Raw genomic sequence first — 26,010 nt, 5'->3', positions numbered from 1 at the left:
TAAAGTAGTGACTTTGCGGTGGCAAAACCTAGCAGATACTATCTTTTTTTTTTTTTTTTTAACGTTTATTCATTTTTGAAAGGCAGAGACAGAGCGTGAGTGGGGCAGGGTTAGAGAGACAGAGAGAGGGAGACACAGAATCCAAAGCAGGCTCCAGGCTCTGAGCTGCCAGCACAGAGCCTGATGTGGGGCTCGAATTCACGGACCATGAGATCGTGACTTGAACCTACGACAGGCGCTTAACTGACTGAGCCACCTAGGTGCCCCTGGCAGATACCATCTTTTTTTTTTTTTTAATGTTTGTTTATTTTTGAGAGAGAAACAGAGTACGAGCAGGGGAGGGGCAGAGAGAGAAGGAGACACAGAATCTGAAGCAGGCTCCAGCCTCTGAGCTGTCAGCACAGGGCCTGACACAGGGCTCGAATCCACAAGCTGTGAGATCATGACATGAGCCGAAGTCAGACGCTCAACCGACTGAGCCACCCAGGCACCCCAATACCCTCTTAATCAAGTGGTCAAGGTAAACATGACCAGTAAGAAATCATGTTGAGATCATGTACTCTCCGATATGATACAAGAAAATAGAGCATATTATTACCCCTGTGGTATTCCCGCAAATCTATGACCTCAGTCTAATCATGAGACAAACACATAATGAGGAGCACTCTACAAAACACAACCCGTACCCTTTAAAAGTGTCAAGGGCAGGGCTCGGTCAGTTAAGCACCTGACTCTTGGTTTCAGCTCAGATTATGATCTCACAGTTCATCGGATCAAGCGCTGCGTCAGTCTCTATGCTAACAGTGTTGAGCCTGCTTGGGATTTTTCTCCCTTTCTCTCTGCCCCTCTCTTGCTTGTGTGTGTGTGCTCTGTCTCTAAATAAATAAATAATAAACATGCATTTTTTTTTAAAGTGTCAAGGTCATTTAAGACAGGGCAAGGTTGAGGAACTGTCACAGATTGAAGGTGACCAAACAGCCTCGATTAGTCAGACATCATGAGATTTCCCATGTGTGTGTTTATTCATTCTTTATTGACCTATCCATCCACTTAACAATATTTATAATATTAGTTAGGTAGTTACAGTGTGTCAGGCACCATGTTACATTCTAGGAGTACAATGATGAGCAAGGTAGATAAAGTCTTAAGGAGCTTATCCTACAGTGTATTAGACTAGGCTGACCAAGATCAAGTCATTGAAAATTAAATACAAAACTTCACAGTATTACAGACTGGTTGGTAATAGGAAGTTAAATCTACCTGAGGACAGATTTCTACCCCAGAATCTACTGAAAACCGGAATAGATGATGTTTATATTTCAGCACAGTGGCACTTGGTAAAGAGCTTAGTAAATGGAAGGTACTTTTTTTTAGAAAATAACCATGATATGATTTTACAGGCTGTCACTACATATAGCTGCAGCAGCTTCTAGCATCGTGCCTTGCCTTTAGTGGGTCCTCTGAATATTTGCTGAGAGAAACTGTCAGTGAAGCTGTGCATCCTAGGATGTCTTAGGAACCATGTATCCATAATTAGGTTGTTTCAGGACCTCAGCATTTTCCTCAGATTTGTGCAATGGAAATAGAAGGAGGATTCACTTTATTGGTACGTTGTCAAAAAGGAACACAGTAGTCCCAGGCTGTAATGTCATTGTTCCACATCCAACAGAATTACCTCTTCATCTATCTGTGTTCAGATTAACAGTTCTCAAGTGAAGTTCACATCGTGTGTTGGCAGAGAAGCCATGGTTTTTAAGTTGATAGAAACCCACAAGATAATTTAAGAATTCTAGGTTATATTCTCTATTGCTCTGTCTAAAAGAGGTGGTGGATACAGAAGAAGCAGTGTAGATTTTAGGGTCTGACAGCCTTGGATTGAACCCCGGCTCTACTGGCTTTGGTGCAAGTTATTTAATATTTTTGAATTTCAGTTTTCTCTAACAAGGGATTAATCACATGTGTCTGATACGGTTATGAGTTTGAACCAAGGTAGCATGCTGTGTTCTGGAAGCTGTCCTGTGCATTGTAAGATGTTTAGTAATCTCTCCCCACTAGATCCCCAGTCCTGACAACCAGAATATCCCTTGGGGCGCTAAATCACCCTCAGCTGAGAACCATTACACTAAACAATGAGGGTTATGATCTTCACTAGGGATATAGCAAGTCCATTGTAAGTGGGTGTGTTCCCCATGTTGGTTAGGCAGTACTCTCACAAAATAAAAAACCTTTTTATAGTTCTGTCTCTCAGAATTTGACTGCAGTTAGAGCTAATTCTTGTTCCATAAATTAAAAAAAAAAATTTAAGCTTTATTTATTTTTGAAAGAGAGAGAGAGCGAGAGCAAGCAAGCGGGGGAGGAACAGAAAGAGAGGAAAACACAGAATCAGAAGCAGGCTCCAGGCTCCGAGTTGTCAGCACAGAGCCCGACATGGGGCTCAAACCCGCAAACAGCGAGATCGTGACCTGAGCTGAAGTCAGATGCTTAACTGACTGAGCCACCCAGGTGCCCCATAAATTTAATTAGAAAGTATTTCTAGACAGATTTCACTTAAGAAAGACCCTCAAGAGAGCCTACATTTTTCTGGTTTAAATTGACACAAGAAAAGATAACTATACCGTTCTTGGATAGTCATCATTCAACTATTCATAATGAAAATATCATCCTCATTTAGCAGAAGGCAAGATACATTACCTGTGTGGTGATTAGTACTGGTTCCACTAACTGAAATTTATTTTTCTCTTTTCAAATATCCTACTTCTGTGTTTTAATTTTAAACAACTTTTAAATGTTTATGATTCCAGGGGCGCCTGGGTGGCGCTCAGTCAGTTAAGCATCTGATTGTTGTTTGCAGCTCAGTTCATGATCTCACACTTTGTGGGATCAAGCCCTGCGTCTGGCTCTGTGTTGACAGTGTGGAGCCTTCTTGGGATTCTCTCTCTGTCTCTCTCTGCCCCTCTCCCACTTGTGTGCACTCTCTCTCTCTCTCAAAATAAATAAATAAAAATTAAAAAAATAATAAATATTAAGGATTCCAAAAAATATTTATCTTTTAATTTTGTCTGTATTGGAAGGTAGTGATCAGGGCAGTAGTAAAAACAACATGTTCAAACAATCATGTTGGTGGTATTGCTTGCCACCCCTAACACCCCCAGGAGTTGAGGTGCTGTTTCTGCTTCCATGTGTCTCTTGAGAGTAAGGTCACCTAGCTTGTTGTGTTAAGTCACAGTCCTTAACCTTGTCTAGAATGTAGTACTTTATGTGTGAATAAATGTCCCACAATTCCTGATTTTAGAAGACTTGTGAATTACACTAATACTTTTATTTCTGAGCCAGGCACTATACTAGGTATTTCTTTCTCTTTTTTCTTTCCTTTTTTTTTAGTTTTTTAATTTATTTGGGGAGAGAGATTGCACGCGTGAGTGCAAGCAGGGAGGGGCAGAGAGAGAGGGAGAGAGAGAAAATCCCAAGCAGACTCTGCATTGTCAGTGCAGATCCTGACGCAGGGCTCGATCTCACAAACCAACAAGATGATGACCTGAGCCGAGTCTGATGCTTAACCAACCGAGTCACCCAGGTGCCCCTATACTAAGTGTTTTGTAGACTGTTATTCTTGTTGTTCTTCTTTCATTTGATTCTCACATAAATCCTGTGAGTTAGGTACTTTTTTTCCCAACTTACCTGTGGCCGTGATGAGGCTCAGAGACCTTGACCACAGTTAACTAGTGGGGATGTGGTCAAATCAGGATGTTAACTCATGCCTGCTTGTCTGCACAAACTGGGTTCTCCTCCACTAGGATGCACCAACTCTCACTGAAGTTGAAATGGTTTCCTGGGACTGATATTTTATCATTCTGAGAGATAATGCTCTCTTGTATGTGGCCATCACTACTTTTTCATCCAGTCATTCAGTAAATATTTATGGAAAGCCTACATTGTAGGGTATACTGTGTGGACCACACTATACCCTAGTTCTGGGAGTGAATACAGTTTTCACAGTGATTTGGATAGAACTTGATGACTTCCATGCTTCTGTTCCTCATTTTCAGATTAGGAAAATTTAGAGAGGTCAGATAAATATATGAGTTGTATACAATTAGTGATTTTTGCATTTGGAATTGTAGTTTGCTTCAAAGTGAAATCTGTTTTCATCAGTACTGGTTTTCATGAGTTACCAGTATGTCTAGTCATATTCCAATACATATGAAGAAATATTTATAAAATGACCAAGTCATTGGTGGCATGAGCAGGCTGTTTAAATGCCATTTCAGAGGGGGATACCCGCTCAGCCCAGAGGTCCTAATGCTAACTATATGTATATAGCCACCATAACAGCTCCCAAATCTAACTTTGTGACATCTCGGCATATCTCCAGTAAAAGGATTATCTTAGTATTTCCCCTAAGAAGGTACTTTTGAGAGTAAAATTGAACCAACAGTTAAAGGGTGATATAATTCTACAAACATTACAAATCAGGATGGACTGGACCAAGAACTAGGAACATGGTGTGCAGCCTTTCTCATTTTGGCATAGTACACATTAAGTTATTTGTTAATACTTCAGATTTCTTTCTCTCTCCTTAGTTTGAAATTCCCAAATGTGTCCTTTTTTTCCTATCACAAAATGCATAACAGGAAAGACCAATTTATAATGAATGATTTAGTAGAAAGATGGTTTACAAAGGGATTTCTTCACTCATTTCCTCTTACACAGAATCATGATTACTCAGGAAGGCTGAACCCTGAGAAGGGAGGTCTGGTTGGGAGGAAACTTCCCAACTAGATGAGGAGCTTATCTGCTGACCCACTCAGTTCAAAGCAATTTATGACAAACCAGTACGAATCACCAAGTGAAGATCGTTAACATTTGCACTTGCCTTGAAATGAGACTACCAGCTAAGTTTCTAATTCTGAGCTTTCTTTAAAGCAGCAGAATCAAGCCCCACCCTCCTCGAAAGAGAGTCTTCACAGAATTCAAACATAAAACATAAAGCAGAGCTATTTTTGGTTGGAGTTCATCCTCCCCCAGACTGAACAATCCCTGTTCCAGGCAGGTGGCAGCAAGTAGGGTTCTTAGACATTCCGTTTCAACAATATTAATTAATTAATTAATTAATTATTGAATATTCAATATTCAATATTGAATTAATTAATTCAAATTAATATTTCTTATAAGCTGAGGGTATTTTAAACCAGTTTTGGGTTGTAACATGCAGTTACCTAGAAAGGTAGTACTTCTGAAAGTTTGATTTTTTCAAATTTCTGATTTCTGATTTTTCATTTTTATCCTAGAGTTTTACTTTGGATCAACTTCTGGCCTTTCTCCTAGGCTTGGATATCAAGCCCATAACTGTGTTTGATCATGTCTATACCTGTAGAAAAGAGGCGCTTGTTGTAGCAAAAGAAATTCTCTTGCATTAGTCCTCATACAGGATAAGCACAGCCCAGGGTATGCAAAGGGTTTGCATTATGGATGGTTTCAAGGGATCCATTTCTGGATCCTTGTATTTTGGTTTGAGAGAACTAAATTTTTGGATTCTTCTTCCTAAAGTTGATTTCTCTGATAATATATTTGTATTCACAGTAGCACTTGATTTTCCCCCTTCACAAGAGAAAGGAATCTCAAATCTTACTGTGATTAATTGCCCCAGAACACCAATAAAAAGTCATTAGTCAGGAGTCCTCAAACCCATAAGGCTTCTAGTCTTTCCCTGCCTTGTGTATTTTCTTTGTTTTTTTTTTTTTAAGTTTTATTTACAGTAAAACATTGCATTGCGAATAACTTACTCTGCAGGTGTTCACAAGAAGAGCAAACATTTCTAATAAATTTTAACTTGATAAATGAGCAGTGCCTTGCAATACAAGTAGTACATGATGCCAAATGTCACATGATCACACCTGAGCCAATGGTTCTTCAAATGTGCTTTGATATACAAGTGCTTTGGAATGCAAGCATGTTTCTGGAACGAATTATGCTTGCAAACCAAGGTTTTACTGATTTATTTTGAGGGAGAGAGAGAGCACGGGTGCACGTAAGTGGGGTGAGGGTCAGAGACAGAGGAAAAGAGAATCCCAAGCAGGCTCCACACTGTTAGCATGGAGCCTGATGCAGGGCTTGATCCCACGAACTGTGAGATCATGACCTGAGCTGAAATCAAGAGTTGGACACCCAACCAACTGAGCCACCCAGGCACCTTGCCTTCTGTATTTTCTTGATAAGGATGAAGCCTAGCTTTAGGAACTGTGCTGGCTGTTCTGGGTTCAGATTTGTAGCAGATTTGGAAATGTAGGGAGTAATCATGACAACTTCCTGTTAAGACTGTCTTTTTTTATCTTTAATTTCAAAAGGACTCATCCTTTTTCTTCAGTTTTATTAAAATATGGTCGACAGATAACATTAAGTTTAAGGTGTACAACATGATGACTTCATATGTATATGTATATATTGTGAAATGATAACCACAGTAAGGTTAGCACATCCATTACCTCATGTAATTACCTTTTGTGTGTGTGTATGGTGAGAACATTTAAGATCTACTGTCTTAGCAGACTTCAAGTGTGCAATACAGTGTTGTTAACTGTAATCACTGTGCTGTATCTTAGATGCCCAGAATTTACTCATTTTATAACTGGAAGTTTGTACCCCTTGAGCAATATTTCCCCATTTCCCTGATCCCTCCAGGTCCCAGTAACTATCAGACTACTCTGTTTCTAGGAGTTTGGCATTTTTAGATTCCACACATAAGTGAGATCACACGGTATTTGTCTTTCTCTGCCTGACTTAATTCTTTCAGCATAATGCCCTCCAGGTTTGTCCATGTTGTTGCAAATAGCAGGATTTCCAGGGCATATGGGTCGCTCAGTTAAGCATCCAACTTCAGGTTAAGTCTTGATCTCATGATCAAGACTTTGTGAGTTTAAGCCCCATATCGGGTTTTGCCCTGACAGTGAGGAGCCTGCCTGGGATTCTCCTTCTCTCCTGTCTCTGCCCCTTACATTCCCCTTCTTTCTCTAAATAAATAAATAAATAAATAAATAAATAAATAAATAAATAGCTAGCTAGCATGATTTCCTTCCTATTTATGGCTGAGTGGTATTTCGTTGTATATGTATATCACAGGATTTATCCTTTTAAAGGGAGATGTCTGTGAGAGCAAAGCATAGAGCATTGGTAAGAAATTATGAACATGATGCGTATATGTTAGGAGCCAGAGCCAAAACAGAAGTCTGTGACTCTCAAAAGGCACTGAGAGGCTAAACAGCTTGACCCAGGTCACACAGCCAGTCAGTGGTTTAGCCAGAATTTAAACTCAGGCATTCTGGATCCATGGTCAGTGTTCTTAACTTCCACTCTATGCTACCTATTTGAATCACGTCTTAAAAGACTTACTCAAATTGCAACCAATCCTATTTTTTTTTTCTACCTTCTGCTAGCAAATATAGTATATATGCTAACTGCTGGACTCATTTTGTTTTTGTCTTAAGCAATATGTCTTTCTCTTTCATTAAATACAAACTAAAAGTTGAATGTTTCTTTTTTTTTTTTTCTCATTAAACTATGTTTTAATGGTCTCCAAATTCTGTGACAGATTTTTTTTTGGTTGTTTCCATTAAAAAGAACTGATTTTAAAAATTATAATAAACCTGCCACACACACATAAGTGGCACACAAAACATTCTGTTTTCCTACTAAAAATGTTGTGATGCATTGTTATCATTAACCAGTCTTTGCTATTAAACCTACATGGCCAGGGGCACATGGGTGGTTCAGTTGGTTGAGTATCTGACTTTGGCTGAGGTCATGACCTCATGGTTCTTGAGATCAAGACCTGCATCAGGCTTGCTGCTGTCAGCACAGAGCCAGCTTTAAATCCTCTATTCCCCTCTTTCTCTGCCCTTCCCCTGCTCACACTCTTTCAAAAATAAAAATAAATAAAAAATAAAAAATAAATCTTTAAAAAAAAGAATAAAGCTACATGGCCAGTTGACACCAACAGTTCTGAGCCCAGTCTTTCAACATGGATTAAGACTAGGGTAGCCGATGGGGCGCCTGGGTGGCTCAGTCGGTTAAGTGACTGACTTCGGCTCAGGTCATGATCTCACAGTTCATAGGTTTGAGCCCCACATCAGGCTCTGTACTGAACGCTTGCTTGGAGCCTGGAGCCTGGAGCCTGCTTCAGATTCTGTGTCTCCTTCTTTCTCTGCCCCTCCCCTGCTTGTACTCTGTCTCACTCTGTGTCTCAAAAATAAATAAATATAAAAAAAAATTAAATTAAACAAAAGACTAGGGTAGCTGATAAAAAAGTTTATCGGTTCCAACTAAATCAGTGGAGTTGTTTCTGAGTCTTTATATTTGATTTCTCTCTTTTTTTTAAATTTTTTAATGTTTATTTTTGATAGAACACAAAGGGAAGAAGAGAAGAGAGACAGGGAGACACAGAATCTAAAGCAGGCTCCAGGCTCTGAGCTGTCAGCACAAAGCCCAACGCAGGGCTCGAACCCACAGACCATGAGATCATGACTGAGCTGAAGTCAGTCACCCAACCGACTGAACCACCCAGGCACCCCTTGATTTCTTTTTTTAATTACTGCTAAAAGCTAAACATCTGATTTCTATATATGTTTGTAACATCCAATAAAGGAACATATTTACTTCATAAATAACTTCTGGTTGGGGCTACCCACAGTGCATTATGACAGAGAACTGGGTAATATAGCATATCAATTTATGATTATCTGTTTGTAACTTCTGAAAATAGATTCATTGCATTAATTTAAAAATTTAAAAAAAAACGGGGGCATCCAACCTAGGTGGCTCACCCACCCAGGTGGGTGTCCAACTTCCGCTCAGGTCATGATCTCATGGTTCATGAGTTTGAACCCCACATTGGGCTCTGTGCTGACAGCTCAGAGCCTGGAGCCTATTTCGGATTCTGTGTCTCCCTCTCTCTCTGCCCCTTCCCTGCTCATGCTCTGTCTCTCAAAAATAAACATGAATTAAAATTTTTTTTTAAAAACAGATTCATTAAACGTATTAGAGTTCATCCATTTGAATTTCAAAATGAAGTAAGCCTTTTTCTGGCACAAAATAAATCTACTTGGGCTGGTCTGCAGATTAAGCTATAGTGGATATGTTCAATAAATTGAGCTAAATCTGCAGCTAATTTCCACAATTGACCAAATTTAGTTGACTACTGCTACATCACTAAAAATGGATTTTGATAGTCAAACAATATGCAATATGTGAACATTGTAAGGAGTTCAAAGATTCAAAGGGAGACATGCTATAATTCTCACGACTTATTTATGTGAAGAGGGTAAAAAGCAGCCCCCAAAATAGAAATTCATGTTGAACTCTTCCATTGGTAAGTCCTATTTATCTGTGGATACATGGAATAATTGTGAGAGGAAGGGGAGCCCTGCTCATCTCATTAAGAGACACTTTTATTTTTTATTTTTTTAAATTTTTTAATGTTTATTTATTTTTGAGAGATAGAGTGTGAGTAGTGGTGTGGCAGAGAGAGGGAGACACAGAATCCAAAGCAGGCTCCAGGCTCTGAGCTGTTAGCACAGAGCCCGATGCAGGGCTACAACTCATGAACTGTGAGATCATGACCTGAGCCGAAGTCTGGTGCTTAACCAATTGAGGTACCCAGGTGCTCCACGATAGGCTTTTTAAGTAAACAAATAGAAAGTAAAATTTGACATTTGTACACATATTCATGTTTTAACTATTTGTGTACTAATAATTATAATGATAACTTAATCCAGAATAAAAAGAATGTTTTTAGCTTTTAGAGTTCAGGTAGTAAAACAAATTTTAAAGTTTTGTTATATACATTTTAATTGCCGAGAAGTATGGTAGGGTGATCTGTTAAAGACTTTAGTATGGAATTTAGGAAAAAATATCATACCAGGATAAAACTTTGTGGGAAATGAAATGGAAATAGTTCAAGGAGAGAAGTAGAGGATGTGAATTTTCCAACTATTAAAATAGAATTAAAAAAAATTTTTTTTAACGTTTAGTTTTTGAGAGACAGAGAGAGATAGAGCATGAATGGGGGAGACACATAATCCAAAGCACAGAGCCCGACGTGGGGCTCAAACCCATGAACTGCGAGATCATGACCTGAGCCAAAGTCAGACGCTTAACCGACTGAGCCACCCAAACGCCCCTAAAACAGAATATTTTTAATGGGTTTTGGCCTCATTTTAAAATGTTTAGATCTAAAATATACTAGACTATCTACCCTTTGTAAATATTTAAGTTTATAATACAACATTTCAGATATCAACATAAAAAAAGTGGAAAACGGTTTGTGTATATATGTGTATTTTCTAGGGAGAGGAGTCCACTGCTCTCATTAGACTCCTAAAGGTGAGTCTGCAAGCCGGAAAATAGTTCATCATTGTTACAGGGAGTTCACTGTACTCTGGAGCCATAGTACCAGTTGTTGAGTATATCTTTCCTGTACCCACATGCAGGTAGGTGTAGGGAAAGTACAAAAGTACATCTGCTTTTAAACATCTCAGTAGAATTATAATTCTTAGGGCAGAGCTCTTAGTTCAAAAACATCTTTCCATATGTCTCCACAGAATAATTATATTCATCCTGTGATTGTTTCATCTGTACAAGCTGATGGTACTTTCTATTTCAGTTTGAAGGAAGGAAGTACTGTGAACATGACTTTCAGATGCTCTTTGCTCCTTGCTGTCATCAGTGTGGTAAGTTTTACTGCTGAATAGCAGAGTAAAAAGTGAGTCTCAAAATTATGTCAATGGTGGAAATGGTGTTTAGTGCTCATTATAAATAGCATTCAGGTACTTTATACATCCTTTTCCTTATCATTAATATGTAACAAACTGGAAGAGTATCAAAACCCAGAGAGAAATGTTTTTTAAGGACATCTAGTGTAAAGTTTTTTGGGGATTGATTAGGACTTTTATTAGATGATCCTTTGGAATATTCTTGTCCCCTGTTAATTCAGCCTTTACTCGCTTTTGAGGTTGCCAAGAGAGAGACAGGGAAAACATTGGAGGGGTGCTTCACATGCTTAAGGATTGCTGTGTGTAACACAAGTGTTTAACTTGCTTGCATTTTAGCCACCTCATGGGTTGCTAGCAGCTTTACTAGAGAGTTTCCAGAAATTGGAGAAACTGAGTAGAATGTTCTAAAGTTTAGTGAAAGAAGAAATTAAGTATAGGCTTCAAGAAAATGTGCTGTGTCAGCAATGACCAGAAATAAACAAAAGGCATTTGAGAGAGCCCAGTGTATCATTGAGAAAAGGAAAATCAGATTCAGAGATGTGATAAGACAGCCCAAAAATTTGACCACAGAATCAAAACTAAGGACTCAGATGAAATAGAGTTTTTTCCTAATGCAGTGCTTACTGTGGTCGATATGTATGTAGAAAGTCCCTAGTTGTGGAGAAAGGTTTAAATGTGTTCTTTTTCCTTGCGTCTTTTGCCTTACTGCTTTCAGCAATAAGACGCACCCTGGACATCCTTTGTGTGTTCCTTTCCCACAGGTGAATTCATCATTGGCCGAGTTATCAAAGCCATGAATAACAGCTGGCATCCTGAGTGCTTCCGCTGTGACCTCTGCCAGGAAGTTCTGGCAGATATTGGATTTGTCAAGAATGCTGGGAGGTAGGAGTTTTCCATCCTTGTTAGGTGTGGGTGGAGAAGTAACTACTGCAAGGTCATGCCTGTTTTCCCCTAGGGCTGTGAGGAGGTGCTTTCAGGCACTGAGTTTAAGGTATGGGGACTGCAGCCTGTATTGGCTCATCTGGCGGCTGTTAGGAGAGGACCCTAGAATTTGTGTCCCTGGGCCAACAAAAGGGAGATACGTAGTTAAGATGGAGTTTCTTAAAGATCAGTTGGATTACTTGGGTTGGAATAAATAAATTTTCATGTAAAAAATAGTGGCTTGATTCTGCTGTTAAGCCAAGTGTGATTTTTTTTTAAATTATTCACTTCTTTTCAGAGACATGAGAAGCATATTTCTTTTTAACTATTAGAACCTCAGATTTTAAACTTAAGTTTCTAAAAAAGTGTTGGCTCTGTTTAGACATCTATGTCGCCCCTGTCATAATCGTGAGAAAGCCAGAGGCCTTGGAAAATACATCTGCCAGAAATGCCACGCCATCATCGATGAGCAACCGCTGATATTCAAGAATGACCCTTACCATCCAGACCATTTCAACTGTGCCAACTGCGGGTACTGCAATTTCTTCCATTTTTATTGCACAAATCATGGAAATAAAGTAAAACATCACTTTTTTTCTGTATCTTTTACTCCAGCACACCAGATTGTTTTTCTCCACCTTGTAATCTGGAACATTTTAAACCTATAAAGAAGTCAAGAGACTAATACAAAGAATACCTACATACCCATCATTGAGTTTCATCACTTAACATTTTGCCACATTTGAGTGTGTGCAGCACACTCTCCCCACACCCTGTGTGTGTGTACATATAACATATATACATATACCTTTAGTATTCAGTTAGTGGTAAAATTCAGTTATCCCAAAAACTGTTTTGATCACTGTGCTTTTTCAATACAGGATTTAAAAAAAAAAAAAAAACCTTTAAAAAGTCTTCTCTTTGTACATATATAACTTTTACAGTTGTAATACTTAGGGTATTATCTTAAAATACCTTAAACTACATTTATTTAATTTTATTTACTTCTAAAGGGATTTTTTTTCTTCAAAGACTCATAAATTGTTCAGCTATGATTTTTTAAATTTGCTATCTAAAAATTTAACGGGAAAAGTTACTTTACTATAATCAGTTTGAACATACATGCTAAATTATAGTGGGGGTGGACAGAGATAAGGTAAGCTAAAGATCAAGAAAATAGCTTTGTGCTATGAGTATAGCCACCTCATTTATTTTGGGATTATCAGTTTGTACCTTATTTCATTTTCTTGCCTATTTCCCTTTGGTGGAATTTTTCTCTGTTCATTTGTCATTAGTACTTCTGGAGAATTACTTAAAACAGATGAAATGTAAACAAGTCCATTTGGCTAATTAGGGCCACCTCTGCCTAAATGTTAATATTGATGCAGGAGACTGAAAAGAATAGTGAACTTAAGCATTTGTGGGAAGGAAGGTTCTGGGCATTTCTTTTATTTTCTGTTAACCTGTAACTTAAAAGCTGGTGACAGTTTAAATAATTGTTAGTAAATGGAGCTAATCTCTAACTTTAGACCTCAGTTATTTTGTAAAGATAACATCTCCAAGTCTGTCCCAAGCACTGTGATGATTCTTCTCTAGCTTTTTCAGGAAGACAAAAGGACTATCATGTGATCATAGACAAGGAAGTGATAAATATGACCAATGTGATGGTATATATCTGACTTGTTTGTACATTTTATCATTATTGCTTGACATTGATGTTTTGATAGGAATCTGAAACCGGTTCAAGCCTATTAATTTAGGTTACTGTGAGCACTACTAAGAGTGGGGAAAAGAAGGTTATGGGGATTGTTATAGTGAGATCTTCAAAAACCTGCTAAAAAGTATGTCAGTCTCCTCAGTTGCCTGTTTTTCTCTCTCAGTAGTAGTATTCAGTTGGATATATTTCTCATGGACAGGAAGGAGCTGACTGCTGATGCCCGGGAGCTGAAAGGAGAGCTGTACTGTCTGCCGTGCCATGATAAAATGGGGGTCCCCATCTGTGGCGCTTGTCGACGGCCCATTGAAGGGCGCGTGGTGAATGCTATGGGGAAGCAGTGGCATGTGGAGGTGAGTCGTAAATGGTGGTAAATGGTACTTTTGAATTTCCATCATTCAGAGGTGCTGGCAAGATTAGGAAATTCTAAAGATTAAATACGGACATTTTCAAGACAAATGACGTTGTAGAAAATTAAGAATACAGAATATACACACTTTTGTGATCTCTCAGTAATGATATAGGGTGTGCTTTTTTGTTCTTAAATCCTTCTCGAGGCAGGAGTGTCATGGTCCATTTCCAGCAGCAGCCCCTCCCTTATAGATGATATTAACATGTTGACCTCTTTTCTCATTCTGTGTTGTTTAAAAAGGCTGTGTCTTAAAGTAACGTGTCAAAAACTTCAAGACACCTGAATTAAGTTAAGACTGAAAGTGTCCCAGGTTACCCCTGGCCGAATGAAATAACTACCTCAAACTTTCATGTACCTTCTCTGAGAATAATTTAACTTTGGGGTTTTACTTTATTAAATAAGTAAAATATGGCAGCTCAAAAATTACCTCTAGCAATTTTTTTCAGCATTTTGTTTGTGCCAAGTGTGAAAAGCCATTTCTTGGACATCGACATTATGAAAGGAAAGGCCTGGCATATTGTGAAACCCACTATAACCAGGTATTGATCATACTTATTGGATACTAGATATACTTTTATAAGTTTGAGCTTAATATTTTAGTTACAAGGAAAGCTCTTGGAAAATGTACATTGGACTATAGATTTTACTTTTTAATGTTTTACTTGGGAAATAATTTCAGAGTCAACAGAAAGGTTGTAAAATAAAAATATGAAGAATACCTATGTACCTTTTACTTCATCATTTGCATTGGCCCACTCTCTGTAAAAACACACAATAAATGCACAGATCTTCATATACAAATGTATGTATTCATATATCACACATTTTTTTCTGAAGTATTTCAGAAGTTCATCATGGCCCTTTACCCCTAAATACTTCAGTTTTTATTTCCCAAGAATATGGAGTGGTCTCACATAATCATAGTTAATCAGTATTGATATAATACTTTATTATATTTATTCCAATTTTGTCACTTGAACCCATAATGTCATTGAATCATTTTTTTCCACTTCAGTACTAAAGCCAGTCTAGGGTTGTCATTTCCTTTAGCCTCCTTAAATCTGGGACATTTCCAAAGCCATTTTCTGGGTTTTGATAGTGATGAAAAGTAAATTATCTTCATTGTAAAAAGTAAAAACTAGTCAATGCACTTTACTCATTTTCTCTAATAAGGGTAAATTCTAGATCTAGGTAGCCAGCTGTTTATTTTTAAGTGGTAGAAAGAACTGAAACTGTGTTAAATGTTTGGTGTTCTAAACCTTAGTTCTAACATGTCTTGAATTTTTACCACTTTTTTTTTTTTCATTTTCAGCTATTTGGTGATGTTTGTTTCCACTGTAACCGTGTTATAGAAGGTGATGGTAAGTATCTGTAGGGATTTTATATGGCATAATTTTGTGTCAAAATTATGACACAAAAACAGAAAGAGATTGATTACTATTTGTCATTTGACCATTATCAGTTACTTTCTCTTTGGCATATTTCTCAAGTAATTCATAGCAGAGATGATAATATCGTACAAGTTGGATTTGTTACTCCTTTATGACAATACTTTAGGGCAGTGCCTCAGGCTTGTTACAGTACGTATTGTGTGAACCATTCATGGCCAACCTTGAGATCTGTTTCTATTTCCATGCTCTGGATTTATAGAACTTGGAAGCTGTAGAGCAGTGTTTATTAGGAACAGCTTAATCTGCCTTGGTAGTTAGTGAGAGTCGCTTTAACCCTGCAGATGCTAAAACCTGGCAGTTTTCTGTAGACATTTCTAGCACTTACCAGCCGTGTATTGTAAGTAGGCAGGGCTGATTAACTGGGACAGAAAGGAAGCAGCTGTGTTTGCTAATAGCCACTAGCATAGTTTTGCCAGAAACTTCCTGGCAAAGTTTTAAACATTCCTGTTTTCAACATGCTTCGTGTTTCTCATCAGAAAACCCAACCTGGGAAATACTTTGTGAAACACTGCCCATGATGCAGTTTGCAAAAGGATTACTTCAGGAGAGCAATCTTTAGTGCCATAGAAAATAAAACTTAGCTCCCTCCTATGTGACATAGTGGTCAGGTGAAAGAAGCTGTCAAAGGAAGCTCTCCTTTTTGTCAGCTATGGAAGACAGGCAAATAAGTTAACGTCTGGATTGTTTTTTAATTACTTATCTAGTCTATATTTCTTTGTTGGGCCAGTGGTAGTGGAGACTGTGCTGGTAGGCAGGGCCTGTGCCAGAAAAGCTCATCTGAGTGACGTAATGCATGTTAAATACACACCACACCATGCACAGAGTGAGAGGGCAGGCTTTGGCGGGAAGGTATGGTACATACTGTTTATGTGCCTCACAGGATACTCTAAAGGGAAGAAGAAAAGTTTTAACTATAAATAAAGATTGAAAAAGGCAATGGTAATCTTCCTTAAGATGTACCCTACAGTCACGGAAGACATTAAGTGCTCAGTTTTTTTAATAATGTGAAAAAATAGCCTTTAATTAATTTATTAATTGGATTGATTCAGTAAACATTAATTAATGGCACTGAGATTTTTAGTCCTGTGAATTCTTTTGCAAAAAAGCCTCTCAGAACCTCTTCTAAGTGTTGTGGAGGCACCCTTAGCTCTGTTTGAGTTGAGGATGTCAGCTCTGCCACTTTGAACGCCAAAGTGTGTGACCATGTGTCTTTGCTCTTTCTCCAGTGGTCTCTGCTCTGAATAAGGCCTGGTGTGTGAACTGTTTTGCCTGTTCTACCTGCAACACTAAATTAACACTCAAGTAAGTCTGCGGTTTAGTCCCGTGTGAATCCTAAGACCAAAACTTTAGGTTAGCATTTTTTTAAATAGAGTATTTTTAAAAATAATTATCTGATTTCTTATTCTTTCTATTTAGGCCTCTGAATGTAAAGGTTCTTCCTTTAATTGTTTTATGTTGTTTCTTCTATTCCTTCTTTGTCCTGCTCAAAGGGATAAGTTTGTTGAAATTGATCTCAAACCAGTCTGCAAACACTGTTATGAAAAAATGCCAGAAGAATTTAAGAGGCGACTTGCCAAACGGGAGAGAGAAGCAAAGGATAAGGACAAGCAGAAAAAGAAAAAGCCAGTCTGTTTGTAAACTTTTCTGTCCCTTCTATCATCATTTTCACTACTTTCTTCTTTGGTTAGTCCTTTAGAATGTGTTTTGTTCTCTTTTTGTCTCTTGCTTTTTTGTTGTCTCTTCCTTTTGGCATGTGTTTGTAGCCGCCAGAGATGGAAATACAAGTAGTTGTCCTCTGTAGAGCTGGGCCTTTTGGGTAATTACTAAGATTCTTCTTTTTTTTTTTTTTAAGTAGATTCAAAGGGAAGAATTCCAATCTCTATTTAGTAGATATTAGGGAAAGTTTTAAAGTATTTTTCTCTGATAATTGCAGCTTTTAAAATCCTGGTTTTCAGTTTCTTTGCCTAAAATGATTTAATTGATAAACTCCAATCATCACATGTTCTAAGTTCTGCATTAAGTTAAATCCTTTCAGCATGTTTCATATCTAAGCAAAGACCATTTACTGTACATAATAAGAGCTCTAATGTCTTTGGTGTATGTAATCTGCTTTCACAGAGTACCCATATGCTACTGTTTATGGATTCATTTTCTTGATGTTTTCAAAGCCTACTTACTTTATTCCTGATTTTTATGGGAAATATTTCAATCTTTGAAATTCTGTTGAATTCCTAGCATGATTGTCCTTTTTTCTTCATGGTTATCACTGTGTTCTGCACTCCAACGAAAGTTTTTTATTGTTCCAGTTCTCGTGTTTCCTTCTATAAAGAGGAATTAAAATTCAAATATAAATTAAAACAATTGAAGGTTTGCTTAGCAGTATCTCTGAAAGCAATGATAATTTATTTCCCTCATTAAAAAAAAATGGCAGTTTTAATAGCTTTTGTTCTAAGAAGTCTTTGGGAGAATATTGTAACTCATTAGTACTATTTAAATCAAATTGTCAATGGAAAAATAAGATCATTTGAATTTCTATCAGCATCAAGAGCTCTGTGAAAAATAGAGAATAATTTCCATGTAATGCTGTAAAATAAAAGATTTTTCATTTTAAATATAGTAGGAATTAACTTTGTTATTAACCTTATTCTTTAAAATTACATCACCTGATTTAATCATTTGTCATAGATAACAAAGTACCACTAAATTTGTTCCAGAAATGCTGCCTAAATACAAGTTAGGAAAATGCAAAAGTTACAAGGTTGTGCATATACTCAGTTCACAGTTTAGGACCCTCGATTTCAACAGTAATGAGCGATTGTAATGGTATTACCAAGTGGAAATGCATGACAGATACTTAGGAGGCTGTCTAGAAACCTGTGCTCTCCAGAACTGTTCTACAAACAAATTGATAGATAATGTGTATTGCTCTAGCTTTTAAAACATTGAGTTCTCCATACAGCTAACCATTCACAAAATGGAACCACAGGCAATCTATTTCATTTCTGTTTTTTAAGAGTGACTAAAAACATTCTTATATCTCCCCTACCAACTTTTCTGTCAGACAACCAACCAAAAAACCATTTCAGATTTTTATGATTTCAGATTTTTTTGAAGATAATTTTTTTGGTGCTGGAGGTAGGAGGCAAATCATTTCATGCAAGGAAAGATAAAACCTATAGCTCCCTAATTTAAAATATTAAGTACAATGATATTGCCTTCAACAAAGAGAAAGTCATTCACATTACAAAAATACAACTCCTCGCTTTTAATAACTGTTCTTTAAAGTGTTCTTGTGGTACATTAACATGTGATTGACTTTACTTACCTAAATTATATTGACATTAGATTTCCTGTATACATGTGAGCACGGACTAAAATGTAATGTACATTCTGTATTAAACAGAGAGATGTATAAGATCAATTTATAAGGACAATTTTTTTCCCAATGGTATTATAATTTTTTTACATCTCCACAATGACAAGAATTAAGATTAGAATTCATTTTTTGCTATGAATATTAATGTCACCATATTGCATCTTCATTTACTTCAGTAAAATTACCTCACATTATTTATATATCTGTATTAAATACCTTTCTATTGATTTCTTTTATTATTGTTACTGTCTTTAGGAATAAATTTGTGGAGTTTGACATGAAGCCAGTCTGTAAGAAGTGCTATGAGAAATTTCCATTGGAGCTGAAGAAAAGACTTAAGAAACTAGCTGAGACCTTAGGAAGGAAATAACTTCCTTTCTTTTGTTTTTTCTCTTCTGTGCAAAGAAAAGAGATTACCAACATTACTTGACTTGGTCCACCCTGTTTAAAGCTGTATCTCAAAATAATTGAGAGTGAAGAGGGCCTATATGAATGGTTTTCTTTATCTCCTTTTTCTCATTAAAAAAGAAAAAAAGCTTGTGTAATCATATTTAAAACACAGATGAGATCATGATGCTTTTGTTAAATACCCTATCAGTTTGTTGAAATGTAGACTATACTTAACAGCAAAAACACATGGTTAAATGTTACATGTTAATCAAGGTCCAAAAAAATTAATTTAACTTTTAAAAATGAAAATAGGGAGTCAGCTTTCACATGACTCAGATACAATAGAAACATTATTTTACTTTGTATTTGAAAGAAAATAAATTCCAACAGCTGTTGGGGAGGATATAAGGAAGAAAAATAACCAACCAAGAAAAACAAATCTTGTAGAATGTTAGTATGTTTATCAAACTAGTAGTTATAAAATGAATGTACACATTACTAAGACAAGAAACAAGTGCATTCAAAACTACTTGATTTCATTTTTTGTTAAATTCAATAATTACTATGCTTAGTTTTATATTTTGTTCTCCTTGTGAAACTCTTCCTTCATACAGTTACTTAACATAGTAGTTATAGCTAGCTAATAGTATGCCTTTTTAAATTTTTTGCAAAAAAAATTTATACTAGACATTTGAAAATTCAGTACACTTTACAATATTGGAAAAAATGAAGTATTTTTTAATGGATTACAGCAATTATGCTTCTAAGCTTAAGGTCAAAGATGTAGTCTTAGAATAGGACACAAAATTAAATTTTATGTAGCTTAGAATGTATCGCTTAAAAACAAGTGAATTTATATGTATTGGTCTTCTTGCCTTTATAACCATGCTGACTAATATCTGTGCTTCATACATAATCAAACTTGCCTTGCCTTAGAAACATACTTAATTCAGGAATCCTAGCTGTTTCGTGCAATACCAAAAATAAGTGCATTGATTGAGATTTGTAAACCCAAATTCATTTGCCACCACTAAGATGAGATTTTTTTTTCCTCTCCTTTTTTTGGGAAACACATTGAAATTAATTTTTGTCATCTTATTAAAAGAATGATATTGATATGTGTTTCAAGTTTTTCATTTCAAATCTCATAATTGGATTTTATTTAAGTAGGAGGTAAAAATGACATTTTTAAATTGGAAGGGGATGTTTAAATGTCAATTTTAGATCAAAAGTAGTGAATCATTCTACTTTATAAAATGTTTTTTAAAAGTTTATCCTGAAGTTTCTAGACCATTCTTTCTTGGCAAACTTGTTTGCAATGCAAATTTTGTGAGCAATTGTTAAATGTTGCTGCTGCTATTTTTCATTTAAAAGTAAGTTCCCAAGACAGACTTCTAAGGAGGAAAGTATTGGTTTTTTAAAAAATTGCTGAAATACTGTTTTGCCATTAAAAAAAAAAAAAAAACACCTCAGGATGCTACTCACTCTGCCATTAAAGTATTTGTATGCATGTATTTTTTAAAAGTTTGTGCATGCACTTTACAAGAGTAAATTCTATCTTGGTTTTTAGATAACTTATAACCAGTTATTTTTTAGTGTTCTTTTAGAGTTCAAAGAATTATCAATGATTGAAAATAAACAATATATAGTTTAAGACTGTATATACTCAGAAGTTTAAAACAGTCTTTGCATTGGACAGTAAGAATCAAAATCCCTCTGTGTGCCTTCGTCAGCTAATATGTAACCAGCAAGGAAAACCTTGAAAGTATTTATTAAATACTGTACTATGGATATAGGCCAAATAGTACAGGCTTTGGCAGTTTGGGGTCTTGATGCTAAATTCTCAAATACCCCTACGGCAGAAATAAGGAACAGAAGAGCAACCATTTACCCATAGTCTTAATCATTTTGAAGATGCATGAACTCAGCTCAGCTTGTTTACATATCTTACACAGCCAGGCCTCTCCTGTAGCCAGATGTCCCACTACTGTCTTTGCTCACTCTTTTAAAATAAGAATTGGTATTTCCTGGAAGTTTTAGTACTCTAGGGTATTTTGTCTAGATGCAATACTTCCTTCCTTGATAAGGGACATCATTGGAGCCCTTACCTGTGGGAAAGGAAGAGGAAGTCGAAAAGTTGCAAGTGGAATAGAAGACTTGGTTGAGTTCATAATACTTTTCATGGGGTTTTCCCTGGCTGTGGAAAAACTCAGGCTAGTAAGCATTTCTCTGTTTAAAGTCCTACAAGGCAATTTGAAATAATTCATTGTTCTTACCCAATTTCTAAGTGCTCTTTTTCATACCAAGCCTACCATAATTGGGGGAAATGTCTGGGTACAAGTAAAACATTCTTTGGATCATGTTCAAAGCCTTATTAATATTGTACCTAAAATGATAGGTCATTTTGCCTCACTTGCCAAAATAGCCATTTCTAAGTTAAGGAAATTTTGAGGTAGGCTTACAGCATTATTGTTGTATTTCATTTTAGAATGTAAGCTCGATGGCAGGGACACTATATTGTTAATTATGTTTTTGTATAGCAACCATTGCAGTATACTCTTGGTGCTTAATAAATGTTCACAATTATTAAGAGTAATCCTATTGCACATTGTTTCATTTGAATGACTTTGAGACTTAGAACTATGAGAAGATAGGACTAATGTTTAAGAAAACAGCTGGTGAGGGGGTGGTCCCTGGCTGGCCCAGGTAGTGGCACATGCAACTCCTGATCTTGGGGTTGTGAGTTTGAGGCCCACGTTGGGTGTAGAGATTACTTAAAAAAATAAAATCTCTAATAAGAAAACTGTTTTGGAAACAACTTCAGTGTCCATCCACAGATGAATGGATAAAGAAATTGTGGTGTATTATGCAATGGAATATTATTCAGCCACAAAAAAGAAGGAAATCTTGCCCTTTGCAACAACATGGATGGAACTGGAAGGCATTATGCTAAGTGAAATAAGTCAGAGAAAAACAAATACCATATGAACTCATGAACATATGGAATCTTAAAAAAAAAAGGTCCTAGAATACAGAGAACAGATTGGTGGTTGCCAGAAGTGGGGTGTCAAAGTGGGAAAAATGGTTAAAAGAAGTCAGAAGGTACAAACTTCATTATAAAATGAAATGAAGATGTCCTATACAGCAAGGTGACTATAGTTAATAACATTATATTGTATATTTGAAAGTTGCCAAGAGCAGATCTTAAAAGTTCTTATCATGAGAATAAAAAATTTTATAATTATGTATGGTAATAGATAAGTAGACTTCCTGTGATCATTTTACAAGTGTAGATATTGAATCATGTACATCTGATATTAATATAATGTTATATGTCAATTATATCAATTTTTTTCAAAAAGGTTCACTTAAAGCCAATTTTAAATGTAGTTTCTTTGGAACACAATTTAAGTAGTCCTGTATCTACATCCATGTAAAAATATCAAATTAAACATTCTCTACATAAAGATCGCAAGGCGGTTTCCACAAATACTATCTTATTTAATCCTTACAATTGTATGAGTTACTTAAAATTCTTTCCAGTTCATAGCAGAGGAGTTGCACAGTGATGTTAAGTAGGTCCTGGAGGTTGCATGACTTAAAAGTGGCATATTCAGAATTTGAACCAAGTATTCCTGTGGTTCCAAAGTTATACATATTTCTACGCTGTTACTTGGGTGGGGGGTGAGATGTATATATGTGTGTGTTTGTGTATGTGAGAGAGAAAATTAAAGTAGTTCTAATTATAAAATATACTCGTGTATAAATAAAAGAAAATGATCTAGTTACTGTGTATAACCCAAATCTTGGGACCATATAGAATGGGGGTGGAGTCTTCCTGCTACTCACCATAATTCTGGTTATTTTGAACTTCTTAACAAAAGAGATAGAGATCTTAATACATCACTTTGCAAGCCCTGAGGCACTGTGTATGGTGCTCTCAAGGGGCACCTCTTCCTCTTCCACTGCACCCTCCCTCCCTGAGCCTTAGTCCTCCTTAAACGTAGAGATTCCAGGGCCTCTGTGATGTGAGTCTCACAGTCTTTTCCCGCCCTGGGCAGGTCAGATCTTTGGCTTCCTCTAGCCCAAGTAGGAGAGATGGGCAATTACAGCACCACATGGGAAGTGTTGTGAAGGTGAGCTTAGGGCTTTGCTAGATTGCAGCAGCAGCAGCAGCAGCAGCCCCTGCAGCCGGGGAGGAAAGACTCCTAGAGGAGCTGGATCTTCAGAGGGGAATACCACTTGGCCAGGCAGGGGAGGAGGCCAGGGGTGGGCACCCTGGCCCACTTTCATTTCCTAAAGTCTGCATTTCCTCATTTCCTGTAGTGGCACCACCATCTGTCCAGAATGTAGAGCTAGTACAGGCTGATTTCTATTGTTTCCACCCCCAACAACCTCTCCCTGCCCCACATGTACACACTCCATCGCTTCAACTGTAGAAAGTTCCCAGGGGCGCCTGGGTGGCTCAGTCAGTTAAGTGTCTGACTTCGGCTCAGGTCATGATCTTAGGGTTCATGGGTTTGAGGCCCGCATCAGGCTCTGTGCTGACAGCTCAGAACCTGGAGCCTGCTTCAGATTCTGTGTCTCCCTTTCTCTCTGCCCCTCCCCTGCTCGCATTCTGTCTCTCTCTCTCTGTCTCAAAAATAAATAAATGTTTTAAAAAATTTTGGGGCGCCTGGGTGGCTCAGTCGGTTGAGCATCCGACTTCGGCTCAGGTCATGATCTCACGGTTTGTGAGTTTGAGCCCCGCATTGGGCTCTGTGCTGACAGCTCAGAGCCTAGAGCCTGCTTCTGCTTCTGCTTCTGTGTCTCCCTCTCTCTCTGCCCCTAACCCACTCGCATTCTGTCTCTCTCTCAAAAATAAATAAACATTAAAAAAATAATAAGATCTGTGTTAATCAATTGACAAAAATGTAAAAAAATGTTGTGTCAAGGACTTTCGAAGTCAGGCCCTAACCTATTGTCAGGTCTGTCTGTGCATATTGGTTTATGTTCCCACCAGAAAGTTGACTCTGGGAGGAAAGGACTGTGTTGTTTTCATCCTGTACCTTCCAGCCACTTCCAGGGCCCAGTGCCCAGTAGGAGCTCAGCGATTGCTAAATGACTGACCACATACCTGGGCATACATCACACCATTACCAGTGTCAGCTAGTCTACAAGAACTTTCAAAGCTAAGAACCAGCACAATGTCCACACCTAGGGTTTTCTTTCTAAAAACACAAATGCCATCCCTTCCTTTTTAAAAAATCTCTTAGGAAATGCTTATAATACATACTAAAAGCAGGATCCAAAATCTTACACAATATCATCATAAAAGGTACAAAAAGCCATTTTAAATAGATGGAGAAAAATGCATAAAAATGTTATTAAGATGGTTCCTAAACTTTTTGTTTGGAGTTTTTTGGCAGGGAAAAAGGGGGACTTTACTCAATTCCAATTCAGGTAGTGTTGTCTGGTTTGCCAAAATTAGTATTATACTATAGTAACCAAAATGCTAACTTTATTTTTTGAATGTGTTTTGTTAAATTGGTTATTGTTTACATCTTTTTTGATATTGTTGGCAATTTTTCCTCCACCTGTGGAGCAATGGTGAGCTAAAAGCCTCTCCTGTATAAATTCTCACAAATTCTAACTTTGTAGAGTTGAAAGTAAAGGTCTGTTCCAGGTGTGCTCCCTAAACCATACTGTGATCACCTAAATCTTAAGACTTTACTGGGTGGACCATGAGTTCAGTGCCTCAGACACACCCCCTCACCTAGAATCTCCAGTCACCGTGGGGCCACACAAGTGCACTTGCTCCTGTGTCCTGACCTGCCTCACCTGACTCCACTGGGGAGACCCCAGTGTTTCAGAAGGAAAAAACATCATTTTTTCTCACGTCTAAAACTTTGGAATTTCCTTCTGTACTTTCTAATCCCACTGTCATATTAGAATTTTTGATGCCACAAGATCAAGTAGGCAACCTCCACTTGATGACTGTCACTAATCCGGGCAACAGGCAAGTAGCTTCTTCAATCTAAAATTGTACCGCAGGTGACTGGCTTGTGTTCCTACTAGAAACCTAAGTTTTGTTTATATGGACCAAGAAGAAGATCTCAATCCCCAAATTGTTAGAGACAAGCATGAAAGCAGTAGCTTAGTAAAAGGATATTCATTTGCACATATCTTTAACATCCCATAAGAGGGTTTATTGGGGTCAACATATCAACATTTTGAAAATTATTCCTACTGCTTTCCAATTAATAATCCCTCTAAACCCCACATTTAATCAGGAGGTATCATTCTTAAATATTATTCTCTACTTTTGAAAACTTGACATGGCTATTTCCCTGTTTCAAGTTGTAAATTCCTTCAGAGGACAGCTAAGGCCTTTTAATTTTGTGTACAGTGATGAGTTCTAAACTATTTGGAACCAAGCTTTCTGGCAACTTCTGCCAGAATACAGGCAAAAAGTAGAAAACAGAAGCTTTAAAAACACCAAAGATATATAAAGTCCATGCACGAATGTTCATTACCCAGAAAAATCTCTTAGGCCCTTGCTTGTCACCTGCTTAGTTTACACACAATTCTTTTTTTTTTTTTTAAGTTTATCTATTTTGAGAGAGACAGAGACAGCGAGAGGGGGAAGGGCAGACAGAGTGGGAGAGAGAGTGGGAGAGAGAGCAGTTGCCATGCTGCCAGCTGAGGAGCCTGATGTGGGACTCGAACTCATAAACTGTGAGACCATGACCTGAGCGAAGCCAAGAGTTGGTCATTTAGCCAACTGAGCCCCCAGGTGCCCTTTTAAAAATTTTTTAGAAATGTTTTTATTATTTTTATTTTTGAGAGAGACAGAGCACGAGCAGGGGAGGGGCACAGAGTGAGGGAGACACAGAATCCAAAGCAGGCTCCAGGCTCTGAGCTGTCAGCACAGAGCCCGATGTAGGCTCGAACCCACAAACTGTGAGATTGTGACCTGAACCGAAGTTGGAAGTTTAACCTTC

General features: G+C 37.4%; 1 protein-coding gene across 10 annotated transcripts in view; it reads left to right on the top strand.

Annotated features, from left to right (window-relative positions):
* LIMS1 (LIM zinc finger domain containing 1) overlaps positions 1 to 21,623 on the top strand; it is a 154,667-nt gene extending 133,044 nt beyond the window's left edge. For 7 of the 10 annotated variants that reach the window (XM_053200357.1, XM_053200353.1, XM_015074788.3 and 4 more), the window contains 9 exons: positions 10,655 to 10,721; positions 11,525 to 11,645; positions 12,067 to 12,216; positions 13,601 to 13,751; positions 14,257 to 14,349; positions 15,123 to 15,171; positions 16,488 to 16,563; positions 16,752 to 16,944; positions 18,893 to 21,623. In XM_053200357.1, coding sequence (XP_053056332.1) covers positions 10,655 to 10,721; positions 11,525 to 11,645; positions 12,067 to 12,216; positions 13,601 to 13,751; positions 14,257 to 14,349; positions 15,123 to 15,171; positions 16,488 to 16,563; positions 16,752 to 16,899 — 855 coding nt within the window. In that variant the 3' untranslated portion in view covers positions 16,900 to 16,944; positions 18,893 to 21,623. The remainder of the gene's footprint in view (positions 1 to 10,654; positions 10,722 to 11,524; positions 11,646 to 12,066; positions 12,217 to 13,600; positions 13,752 to 14,256; positions 14,350 to 15,122; positions 15,172 to 16,487; positions 16,564 to 16,751; positions 16,945 to 18,892) is intronic. The other 3 variants (XM_053200354.1, XM_015074787.3, XM_015074785.3) reach the window with 1 other exon arrangement.
* Positions 21,624 to 26,010: the final 4,387 nt, after the last annotated feature.

Source organism: Acinonyx jubatus, chromosome A3 (genome assembly GCF_027475565.1).
Source record: "Acinonyx jubatus isolate Ajub_Pintada_27869175 chromosome A3, VMU_Ajub_asm_v1.0, whole genome shotgun sequence".
NCBI lineage: Eukaryota > Metazoa > Chordata > Mammalia > Carnivora > Felidae > Acinonyx > Acinonyx jubatus.
The sequence above is the reverse complement of the archived record's forward strand: the minus strand, read 5'-3'. Positions and strand labels throughout refer to the sequence as shown.